The sequence below is a fragment of the Myotis brandtii genome, unplaced genomic scaffold, assembly GCF_000412655.1.
Source record: "Myotis brandtii unplaced genomic scaffold, ASM41265v1 scaffold548, whole genome shotgun sequence".
Taxonomy (NCBI): domain Eukaryota; kingdom Metazoa; phylum Chordata; class Mammalia; order Chiroptera; family Vespertilionidae; genus Myotis; species Myotis brandtii.
This window is the reverse complement of record NW_005370031.1, coordinates 1,227,503-1,240,231: the sequence shown is the minus strand read 5'-3', so window position 1 is coordinate 1,240,231 and position 12,729 is coordinate 1,227,503. Positions and strand designations below refer to the sequence as shown.

General features: G+C 43.7%; 1 protein-coding gene across 1 annotated transcript; it reads right to left on the bottom strand.

Moving 5' to 3' along the window:
* Positions 1-10,121: 10,121 nt before the first annotated feature.
* LOC102239753 (serine/threonine-protein phosphatase 4 regulatory subunit 3B) lies at positions 10,122-12,458 on the bottom strand. The gene is made up of 2 exons (XM_005878170.1): positions 10,955-12,458; positions 10,122-10,795 (listed from the first exon to the last, which is right to left on the bottom strand). The coding sequence occupies exons 1-2, from the start codon at positions 12,456-12,458 to the stop codon at positions 10,122-10,124; spliced, it is 2,178 nt and encodes a 725-aa protein (XP_005878232.1).
* Positions 12,459-12,729: the final 271 nt, after the last annotated feature.

Below are 12,729 nucleotides of genomic sequence, written 5' to 3'. Positions count from 1 at the left end.
TGGCCCGGTGAACAAAATTCATGTGCATTAAAAGGGAATTAATTAGAAGAAATATATTAATATTGCTATTTGTCCTTTCTCTATAATAGAAGTGTCAGAGATGAAAGAAAATCAGTAAAATGTATATGAAAATCTTCCTCCTGTCAGAGTTTGGGGCGCATCACGGGACCCTGAGTCAAGTCCCTGCCTACCTGTGTGCACCTTGAAATTGTGGGAGACCCAGACCCAGCTGGCCCCACCCCCATTGGGCGAGATCCAAACCTGGCTGTCCCCACCCCTGTCAAGCCCCGCTGGGCAGGGGGTGCAGCCTCAGGTCCCCTGTCAAGCCCCTCTGGGTTGGGGGCACAGATTCAGGTCCCCTGGCACACCCTCAGGTTCCATGGCCCTGTGTGGGAGCAGGGGGTGTGGCCTCAGGTCCCCCATCAAGCCCTCCTGAGCAGGGGAGGCAGCCTCAGGTCCCCTGGCTCAGCACTGGGGCGGAGAGCATGGCCTGAGGTCCCCCAGCCTGGCACCAGGGAAGAGGGTGAGGCCTGAGGTCCTCCCTCAAGCCCGGCTGGGCATGGGGTGTGGCCTGAGGTCCCCCATCAAGCCCCACCGGGCTGGGGGGCACAGCCTCAGGTCCCCCGCCCTGGCCCAGCACCACACAGCCTCAGGTCCCTGCTGATAGCTCATTATGGCTCATTACGGGAACCCCGCCTCTGCTGTGGGTGCAGGCATCTTGTGTTACGGGATCCCTGTCTCCAATGTGGGCGCAGCTATCTTATGACGGCATGGCGGATTGAGGGTCTATTTGCGTATTACCTCTTTATTATATACTAGAGGCCCGTTGTACTAAAAGATTCGTGCAATAAGCCTTCCCTTCCTCTGGCTGCCGGCACTGGTTTTCCTCCAGCACCCGGGCCCCAGGCCTTTGCTCCGGCCAGAGCCACCTTCAGTCTTCGCTCCCCGCTTCGCGCCTATGTATGCAAATTAACCACCATCTTTGTTGGCGGTTAATTTGCATATCGCTCTGATTAGCCAATGGTGGGCATAGTGAAGGTATGGTCAATTACCATGTTTGTCTATTATTAGATTAGATATATATCTCAAATCATTATGTTGTACACCTTGAACTAATTCCATGTTATATGCCAATTATATCTCAAAAAACAGGAAAAAATTTAACAAAAATGTATTTATCTAAAAGAAATGGATGTATCACATAGTGTGATTTTTCCTCATAACATGTCATCTATTATACATACATTATAAAGGATCTTTATACTTAGAATCATTAGAAATCATATAAAATTTCATTATATTTAAAGAACAATACTCAAACCTGAGAAAAATATGAATAGCTTTTCTTTTACAGAATATCTTATTTTTGGTATGTAATAAATCTACAGTTCTTTGATATTTCACAATCTTTGGAAATACACTAAAAATACTGTATGTTCTCCACTGGCAAATGTGATAGACTAAAGCACTCTTCAGATTTTGTAGTATCTTTGAAAATGTGTACATCAGAAACATCCCAATATTATTGTGTGGCTTATCTGGCTCCTCATATGTCCTTCTTTTCTATAGGGTTGCCTTAGTAACTGTCCAACGAAAGTAATTTTTTGTAGTTTTCTGCAAATACTACCCACATAATTGCTCAATTTAGTCATCGCAGTGGAGGTCAGAAATTATCTAACTCAAACTTGGTTTGCTTCTGATTCCTATAGTTTAGAGACCAAAAACCTTCTAGTAAAAACTGTTAAAAGTGTCAGATATAATAAAAGAGCAAGCACATGCAATGCTATAGTGGGATGATGGATACAAAATGATTTCCTTTATTATTCCAGGGAAGGATAGACTGACTAAATTTAGTCTTCAGCCCTGGCTGGTGTGGCTCAGTTGGTTGAGCATCATCCAGGCGACTGCAGGGTCCTGGGTTCGATTCCGGTCAAGGGCACATGCCCGGGTTGTGGGCTCAATCCCCAGTGTGGGGCGTGCAGGAGGCAGCCGGTCAATGGTTCTCGATGTTTCTCTCTCTCCCTCTCCCTTCTTCTCTCTCTAAAAAAATCAATAAAAATATTAAAAATAAATGTATTCTTCATAAAATGAAGTGTCTGTGTTACACTTTAAAGGTAACTAGCTACCAGGTTAGATTAGAAAGAATACCTTCTAAAGCAATAAAGGGGTAAAGGGAAATAGACACCCAAACAATCCAATAGAAAGATAGAAAGGAATATAAGTTGATGAAAGTCTAGTGGCTAAGACATGTCCTATATACTCAAGATGTGGAATATATTTAATTTCAAGTGTTATATAATTGGACATAATTTCTATTTCAAGCCCACATTCTTCAATGGATCTGAAACTTAATCTCTACAAATTAAGTAGGCCTCTGTTCCCAACATTTTTTTCAGGTTAGCAACAAAATTTTAGCATGGGGAATGTATGAGAAGTGGTGATATGAACCTCCATTGTCAATGTCAAAGTATTCCACCACATATATAAAGCACTTAGTATGGCGCCTGGCACCAAGTAAAAGTTAGCTATTTTATCTCTCTTGACTTCTGAGGCAAGAGTGAAAATGTCACTAGCTATCTCTTTGGTAGCTCCCGTGGTGAGTGTGATGACAGTGGTTTGCAGAGTGCTATGCTGTGTTTTTGTGGAGGAGAATTCAAGCAGCGTTAGCTTAACCTGACCTTTGGAAGCGTGAGTAAAGCAAAAAGAGGGGCATTGTTACTACTTATGTGCACTGATTGTTCATAAACCTGATATATTGACTTCAGATTTCTATTTTATTATTTTAAAAATCTATATGGTGGGTACATATAATGGTTTTAATGTTTAAAGTACGTTTATTATACATTTTAAGACACATTATACTTGGGAGAAATAACTCCGTTTATGGAGTCAGACAAACATATCTGAATAGAGTATCACTAGTATTAGTTATATAATCCTGGACACACCCTTCTGTGTGCCTGTTTCTTCTGTAAAATAGAGTCAGAGTAATACTGTGGTAGTTCAGGTTCTCCAAGAAGCAGTCCTCCTGGGAGGATTCAGCATGCAAGAATTTTCTTAGGTAAAATGCTAGCAAGAAGCAATGGAGAACAGGCTGGAGGATGTTGGACATGTCACCAGATCATGACACACTTTGAAGAATTAAGAGGATGGTAAAAGCATCCCAGATCACTATGCAGGCTAAGGAATGCCCTGGAAGGCCTTCGGAAACTCCTCAAGTCAGTCTCCAGTCAGAGGAGTCTCTCATCTCCCAGGAATGAGCCTACATTAGTACCCCTGCCATGCCAACCACTGGCTGGGAACAGTTCCTAGGAAGCATGACCTGGGAGAGAGTGAGGCAACGATTGAAGAGCACAGTGGCTAGGACCATTAATTTTACTCAATTATACTCTCTTTCTACAAAGTACATTCTCATGGCCACCATATCTACCTTGAATATTTATTGTGAAATTAGAAATAATGTAGGTACATTGCTTAGGAAAGTGTGCTTGCCACATAATACATGTTCAATAAAGAATGGCTATCAACATATCTCAACTGTGAACTCTTTACCATAATAATTCTGTGATATTCATAAAGTACACATTTAATCCTCATAAAACTTCTTCCTATTAGGTGTTTGTATTAGTTTGCTAAGGCTGCCATTCCAAAGTACCACAGGCTGGGTGGCTTAAACAACATACATTTGTTTTCTAACAGTTCTGGAGGCTAGAAGTCCCAGGTCAAGGTATTGGAAGAGTTGGTTTCTTCTGAGGCCTTTCTCCTTGGCTTATAGAGGGCCATATTGTCTCTGTGTCTTCACATGGTCTTCCTTCTGTGTGTATATCTGTGTTCACATTTCTTCTTCTTCTAAAGAAACCAGTCATACTGGAGTTGGGTTTACCCTAATGACCTAATTTTAACTTAATTAAATCTTTTAAGATCCTTTCTGCAAACACAGTCCCATCGAAGGTACTAGGAATTAGGACTTCAACATATGAATTGGGGGGGTGGGGTATAACAATAGTTTCGTTAGCCAGACATTAGAGATAAGAAAACTGAGGATTAGATGTGTCAAATCAGAAGCCATGGCCCAGCTGGCATGGCTCAGTGGTTGAGCCTAGATCTATGAACCAGGAAGTCACGGTTTGATTCCCGGTCAGGGTATATGCCTAGATTGTGGGCTCAATCCCCAGTGTGGGCATGCAGGAGGCAGCTGATCTATGATTCTCTCTCATCATTGATGTTTCTATCTCTCTCTCTCCCTCTCCCTCTCTAAAAATAAAGAAGAAGAAGAAGAAGAAGAAGAAGAAGAAGAAGAAGAAGAAGAAGAAGAAGAAGGAGAAGAAGAAGAAGGAGAAGAAGAAGGAGAAGGAGGAAGAAGGAGAAAAAAGAAACAGCAGCCATAGTTATACCTATAATGAAACAGAAACGGGATCTCTGTAATTCCAAACAACGTCTATTCTGTTTTTATGAAAGTACATTATACACCTGACCCTTGTATATACTTGGCCTTTTTAGGTAGAGGCTGAAAATAGGTGACTTGGTCTAGTGGATGTAGACCCAATATCCACAAAGTAAGAGAAGCCCTTGAATCAATCTCCATACATCTTTAAACTAGGTTCACAAAAGTGGGTGATTTTGGCCCCTTGAGGGATATTTAACTTCTTCTGGAAACATTTTTGGTTGTCACAATTGGGGATGTGCTGCTGGCATCTAGAAGGTATATGTCAGGAATTCAGCTAAATACCCCATAATGCACAGAACAGCCTCCTGCCACAATGAATTATCTGGCCCCAAAAGTCAACAATGATGGGGTTGAGAGGCCCTACATCAGAGTAAGACAATTTGGTCATTAAATCAGGACAGAAAATTGTATAGATCTCTTTTGAAAATTTAGGGCAAGATGCATAAATGTGGACTTGTCTGTCAAGCAGAACTGAACTCATAATTTTATAATTTATCATGTTGCTACCAATTTAATCCAGCATATAAGATTATTGCTTTAATAGTGGCCCAGTGCACAAAATTTGTGCACATTAAAAGGGAATTCATTAGAGGAAATATTTTAATATTGCTATTTGCCCTTTCTCTATAATAGAAGTGTCAGAGATGAAAGAAAATTAGTAAAATGTACATGAAAATCTTCCTCCTGTCAGAGTATGGGGCACACCATGGGGCCCAGAGTCAAGTCCTCACCTACCTGCAGTGCCTGAAAATCATGCAAGATCCAGACCCGGCCGGCCCCACCCTTGTCAAGACCCGCCAGGCAGGGGGTGCAGCCTCAGGTCCCCTGGCCTGGTGCCGGGCAGGGGGCGCAGCCTCACATCCCCCATCAAGCCCCGCCAGGTGGGGGGCACAGCCTCAGGGCCCCTGTCAAACCCCGCGGGTGGGGGCTGCAGCCTCAGGTCCCCCAGCCTGATGACAGGGTGGGGAGCATGGCCTCAGGTCCCCAGGCCCAGTGCTGGGATGGGAGGCATGGTCTGAGACTCTCAGGCTCGGCACTGGGGCAGGGGGCGTGGCCTGAGGTCCCCTAGCCTGGCACTGGGGCAGGGGGCATGGCCTCAGGTCCCGTGGCCTGATGCTGGGGCAGGAAGCATGGCCTGAGTTTCCCCAGCCCGGCACTGCGGCAGGGGGTGCACCTTGAGGTCCCTGTCAAGCCCCACCAGGCAGGGAACACGGCCTCAGGTTCCCTGGCCCAGGCCATGGCAGGGGGCATGCCTGGAGGTCCTCTGTCAAGCCCTGCGAGTGGGGGCTGCAGCCTCAGGTCCCCTGGCCTGGCACTGGGGTGGGGGGTGCAGCCTGAGGTCCCCTGTCAAGCCCTGCCATGCATGGGATGCGGCCTCAGGTCCCCTTGCCCAGTGCTGGGGTGGGGGGCACAGCCTGAGGTGCCCTGTCAAGCCCCACATGGTGGGGGGCGCAGCCTAAGGTCCCCCGACCTGGTGCTGGGGTGGGGGGTATGGCCTCAGGTCCCCCAGCCCAGCACCAGGGCAGGGGGCATGGCCTGAGGTACCCCATCAAGCCCCGCTGGGTGGGGGGTGTGCCCTGAGGTACCCTGTCAAGCCCCGCAGGGCGGGGAATGTGGCCTCAGGTCCCCTGGCCTGGCACTGGGACAGGGGGCGCGGCCTGAGGTTCCTTGGCCTGGGGTCCCCCAGCCTGGCGCCGGGGTGGGGGCCGCAGCCTGAGGTCCCTTGTCAAGCCCCATCGGGCAGGCAGCACGGCTTCAGGTCCCACGGCCTGGTGCCAGGGCAGGGGTCACGGCCTCAGGTCCCCTGGCCCAGTGCTGGGGCGGGAAGCATGGCCTGAGTTTCCCCGGCCTGGCACTGGGGTGGGGGGTGTGCCCTGAGGTCCCTTGTCAAGCCCTGCTGGGCAGGGGGTGCTGCCTCAAGTCCCCTGGACCAGTCCTGGAGTGAATGGGTGTGGCCTGAGGTCCCCCTGCCTGGCACTGGGGCCGTGGGCTCAGCCTGAGATCGCATGGCCTGAGATTCCCCCAGCCTGGTGCTGGGGTGGGGGGGCATGGCCTGAGGTCCCCTGTCAAGTCCTGCTGGGCTAGGGATGCAGCCTCAGGTCCCACGGCTTGGTGCCAGGGCGTGGGGCGTGGCTCAGGTCCCCTGGCCTGGTGCTGGGGGCATGGCCTGAGGCCCCCCCAGCCTGGTGCCAGGGTAGGGGCCATGGCCTGAGGCCCTACAGCCTGGCGCCAGGGCAAGGGGCACGGCCTGAGGTCCCCTGGCCTGGCCTGGCACTGGGGTGGGGGGCATGGCCTGAGGTCCCCTGTCAAGCTCCACCAGATTGGGGGTGCAGCCTCAGGTCCCCTGCCCTAATCCAGTGCCACACAGCCTCAGGTCTCTGCTGATTGTTCATTAAGGCTCGTTACGGGAACTCGGCCTCTGATGTGGGCGCAGCCATCTTGTGTTAAGGAATCCCTGCCTCCGCTGTGGGTGCAGCCAACTTGACTGTTATGGTGTGATGGTCAATTTGCATGTGTTCTCTTTACTAGATAAGATGAGCATAACTTGTGATATAAATTCTTATACTTGACTTTATCCCTATTTCCTGGAAATGATTATACTGTTGCTGATGATAATAGTTATAAAAAGCTACTTATTTAGTACTACGTTCTCAGTAATTTATATATAGTTTCTAATTTTTAAGACAAGATGGAGAAATTATGGCTAGAGGAGAAAATAAGTAAGTTGCTAAGGTCATGAAACTGGTGTCAGAGCCTGCATTGTTCTCAAGGGCTGTTTGAATATGAAGCTTTTGCTTTATCTGTTACATCACCCTCCCCTTGTTGGTTTAGGAAGTCACTAAGTCATAAAAATACCCAAAGTCATGTATTAAAAGTCAAAACCTTATCAAATCCAAGACATCTCTACAGAAATGCTCATCCGAATGATTTGGAAATACAGGGCCATTCCAAACTGTTTCTTCTTTTCATAAATAAACCACTTCAGGGTACTCTTAAAATGAACTTTTAAAAAACTTAGAGGAAATTAAACATTTTTTACATGGTCTCTTCTCACATACAACATCTAGAGAGACTGAACATTTTGCTCAATTTTTCACTCAGTGTGCAGACAGTAAGGATTGCTATTCTGTGTTTTGTTGCCCTCTTAAATGTTCCCTTAATAGTAGGTTATGCCATGTGATGGGCAATTTGGCTTTGCACCATTTTGCTTGTCATGTTGTTTTCCTAGCATTAAGTAGCTGAGACTAGAAAAGGGCTCATAGAGGTTACACAGCTCAATAGAATGCCTGTCCTTTTTTCTTTTGTGTTTTTTTTCAACTTTCCATTACACTTATGCCCTCCTTTGTCTTGCCTTACAAATTCACTGTGGACAACACAATAAAAATGCAAAAATTCATTTTTTTCTCCCACAATGCTCATTTTTTATGCCTGATTAAAGCTAGCTGAAGGGAAGAGAATAAGCAGAAAGAGTGTAAAAAAATTTGTTCTTCTCTGTCTACATGTAAATAGATGCTCTGTTAAGGAAGTGGGGCTATTCCCACCGAAACAAAGAGTGAAGTCTATTTTCTTCAAAACAAAACTCTGTGTATACATGTAAATGTTTGTGCTATGGATAATATTCCCCATGACAATCTAGCCAGAAGGAAAATATGAAATGCTTTTTAAACAAACTGCCTTTTTTTGACAGACACTCACAAAGTCACTTGACTTCAAATAATCCCATTACATTTAATTTCACATGATTTGAGAGATGTGAAAATGCAATTCCCCTGCTGTGTCATGTCCTTAGTAATGTCTGATGACATCTCCTGAGGTCACGTCCACACTTTAGCAGACTCTGTATCTGGTGAAATGATTGTTTGATGTTTTAGGAATACACTCTTTTTGTAGCTCTTAAATAACAGTCTCTTAGTTTTGCATGAGATGTGTCGCCTATTGGCATAATAATACATTTGAAATGGTCTTATTTTTGGAATTATAGGGTCACTTTTTAATTCTTGAATTTTATAGTTCAGTATGAATATCATCACTAAATAATTTTAATGGTATTTTTAATACAAAATAAATATCTGTCTTCTGGAAAACTGTACTTTATATATATACCCAGACAGCCCATCTTGTTCAATAAATAAAATTGAAATTAACCCTAAAATCTTCAAAGCAGAAGAAACTGTTTCAATTTAAGCTAATCCAGGGTAAGTAGACCCAGTTAACTTACTCCTGTAAAAAATAAAACCTCAACTCTTTGCTACAATTTATTTTTAGAAATTCATTTGCTTTAACTCTTTAAGAAAGCACCTTTCATATTACATGTTGCTTGTTTACAGAAAAACAAACTTCATAGACTGTATGTGGAATTTAACATCTAAGTAACCTTTTCTTGGCCCAAAATGGTTTCTAGATATTAAGTGCCACTTCATTCAGCACTATCCTGTATAATAACAGGGTAATATGCAAATTGACCCTAACAGCAGAATGACCAGAATGACAGCTTGACCAGTCACTATGAGGCGCACTGACTACCTTTTGGTTCCTTTCCCCGGCCGGCAGGCTATGATCAGCTGATGACAAACAGCAAACGGGGAACTGGGGGTGGATGGCAAAGGATGTGGGTGGCACCAGGCCAAGGCCCTTACCCCACCAGTCACCCCACAGAGGGCAACCTGAGGCAGGGGTGGGGCCTGAGAGCGGGCAGGAACGGCCGACCTCTTGGTCCCCTCCCCCGGCCATCAGGCTTTGATCACCTGATGGTGAATGGGGAACCAGGGATGGGTGGTGGGGTGGGGTGGGGCCAACTGCAGGAAGCCAGAGAAAATGGCCCTGATTGCAGGCCAGGCCTAGGGACCTTACCTGTGCACAAATTTTGTGCGCCAGGCCTCTGGTTTTTTGTATATTAGCCTTTGTAAATGACACTTTAAAACTTACCTGCTGCTTTGGTCACACACAGCTTTATTAAGGAATCAGGAAATGACTTCCAAGTTTAAACCATTCTGTTCTACTACTCCCAAGGTCCTAAAGAACACCATTTTAGAATATTATGGGACTGACTTTTGATACCTCTTATCAATATAAACAAAGACACATTAACAACTGAATTTTTTGAAACCAGCTTCCTTTTTTATTATGAAAATGCACACTGAAAGTTACTTCCCTTCAATAACCCGTAAGGCTGACTTTCTGTTAAATCTTCACAGAAATGTAAATAGCTTAACTTTTTTTTTTTTTATTGCAGTTGACTTTGTTTCCATGAAAACATACACATAAATTTTTGTTTCAAAGAAGGCAATTAAATAAAATAAAAGCATAGTCAATGGTTTTGGGAAAGTAACATTACAGGTTGTGCAACTGTACTTCTAACAGTTGTTTCTAATATATACTGGTGGAACAAAACTACGTTGATATTATATTATCAACCTGTTCTTCCATCTGCTTCAAACAAAGACTTTTCTTGCTAAGAAATTATTCATGTTCTGGTTAGTTCTTTTTTAAATTATGGAAGCTTGGTTTATACAGAACTAAACCTTTCTAGATGATAATACTAAGCATCTTTGTTACAAATTGCATACTTGTAAAGTTCACATAAGAAAGTTTTAGATTCAGAATTTTTAGCTAATTGATGTTTACAGAATTTTAGTAACATAGACTTTGATGTTGAGAGTCTCTCATAAAGATTTTACGGAATAAGATGTGGTCTTTTCCTAAATGCCTTTTCATCTTCCTTATCTTCTTCTTCTTCATCATCCGAATAATCCACTAATCTCATTGGGCTATCTGTTCCATTGGTATCACCAGTAGAATGGGTATGAGTAAATTTGAGGTCACCAGAAGATGTTCTTTTAGGAAGATTCACCTTGTCTTCATTTTCTGTTGTTTCTTCAGTCTCCATAAATGTATCACAAACATATTGACAATCACTTTCCAGTGGGTTCATACTTGTTTCTCCTTCCTCTATATCTTCTATATCTCTTTTCCAAGAAACTTCATTCTTCTCCAACTCTCTGGCGCTTGACAAAAATATTTTACTACTCTGCATAGAATTCAAACTCTTTTGACTCTTTCGGTCTTTCTCTTGTTCATATTTAAACTTCAAACTTTTGAATGTCGGAACATATTCAATCCATTGAAGTCTTTTGTAAAACTTTTCAACTACATGTATTAGCAGAGACTTGATATTTTCCACTTTTATATATTCAAATAGTTCAATAACAGCTGAATTCAACATATTGTATCGAGTTCCATTATCCAGAAAGGCATTTACAACCGGCTCAAATAAATTTCCCTTGATGATGTAACGATTATAAACTTCATCTTTAAGGCCAATTATCTTTCTCATAAGGCGAAGAGCACATAATACCAAGAAAGTGTGTTTCGACTTCATCAAGATCAAGACATTTCTCAGTAAGTCTTTTCGCAAAATATAGTATTTTATGTAGTATGTGTGATGTTGCACACAAAAAGTTAGCAGCTCTAAAATTATGCCAAGCAGCTGTGCTGTTTGATAATCATGGAGGCAATATTTGTTGTTTATGTCACCTGTAAGTATATGATCCTCTTCGAATGTATCTTCTGATGTGGTGGCCCAAAGTGGTAGTATTATGTTATGCATACATTGTTTATAAAAGAAATTTAGAAATATACTTCTTTCACATTTATGTGGCATCGCTATCATGTTGTCTGGATCAAGTACTAAACGAAGAAGTTTCATTATATGTAAAGCACCTGCTTGCTCAGGATCAGGATCACAGATCATTTGTTTAATGACTAAATTAATGAGAAGGCTACCATTTTCATTCTGCTGGTCTTCTATTATGAATTCTCGGATCATGGATGGACTATGATCTACCATATAAGTAAATATGTCAATAGCAGATGACTTTATTTGAAAATTATCCAGGCTCATTATAACTTTAATAGCGGGAAGAATTCCCATTTGTGTCAATGTTTTGAATAGTGCATCCTTGCTTCGAGGCTTTAATATCTGAGCAAATGCAACAAATTCCTTGAGAAAAAATAACAATTCTCGGCGTTTATCATTATCAATAGTCTTGTCCTTTAACTGTTCAAATATTTGAGGCAAAAAATTGTCATCTCCCTGCAGCATGTGGATTATCTCCATCTTGTTGAGGAAAATAAAAGTTTTAAGAGCAGAAAGACAATTCTCTTCCAATACCGATTGTGTAGGAAAAAGAATGTCTTGAATATACTGTACCCTGTATGTCTGATGTATTCTTTGTCTAAGTTTACAGGTTGTTATCGGTATAACTTCCTTGAAATTTGCATTTTGGGTCAAGAATTCCCTATGCTTTTTTGGCTGATCCAAAGCAGGATCATATTCAAGGCATCCTATCACATCCATGATGCACTCATCAGAAAACAAGATCTCAAGCAGAGCTGTCTTGTCGAGGAAAAACATTCCTTTAATAATTGTATTTAAATGGTATAAGCCTTCAGTGTAGCCCACGTTCTCACAAGTGTGTAACAGCTGCAGTAGTTTTTTAATATAGCTCTCATTTTCTAAGACCAGGGCCAGCCTTCTCCTGAGGAGAGGTGAACCGAAAGCTGAGGTGACTAAGTTAGCGATCTGTTTAAGTTTACTGAGTTCACAGTTAGGCAGTTCATCCAAATCATCAGTTTCTAGCGTTTCATTAATGTCTTCCTCCAAATCATCTAAGAGGTCCTGTGTGACGTTGACAGTGGGGTCTTTACCTTGAACCTGGCAAATGGCTTCCCAGGTCTCCTGACAACTCTCCGAGTCTCGGAAACTCAACGCCATTCCGTGGTTCTCACCTTCGGACCAAACAATTAATGTGTCTTTTTGTTTCTGATAGGGCGTGTCTGGGAGTACCTCAGTCTCTAGGACCAGCGAGCCGCTGGATTCCGACCTAACTACCAGAAACATGCCCTGGGATTCTGAGGGAACTGAGGTGACATTCCCTGAGCCCAGATAATCCCATTGGTTGTTCTCATTCAAGGCATAAAGCTTTGCCGGGCAACTGGGCTTGTCCGCCATGGCGAACTTGGGGGTCTTTACCTTAGCCCTGTTCTCAGAGGTGAAGTTTTCTGAAGTACGTACCCCCGGAATCTACCGGAAGTGTAGCTGCTATGGCTGCTACGGTGGCCGAGAGGGCTCCTTGCGCGAATCGCAGCAGAAAAGATGGCGGCCGGCGGCGAGTCGGGGTCACGGCGGCCGGGGCGTAGTGAGTGTCACAGCTGCGCGGGCGGCTCCTGAGGTCAGTAGGGTTCCCTGGAGCCCCACTACATCTCACTGCCTTCTCACTACC

What these genes read in the sequence shown, in the direction of transcription:
- LOC102239753 (XM_005878170.1), bottom strand. Translation starts at nt 12,458, where the DNA reads ATGGCGGACAAGCCCAGTTGCCCGGCAAAGCTTTATGCCTTGAATGAG. An exon ending in AAACAACAAATATTGCCTCC is followed by an intron (nt 10,796 to 10,954) that starts ATGATTATCAAA and finishes TCTTGGTATTAT; the next exon opens with GTGCTCTTCGCCTTATGAGA.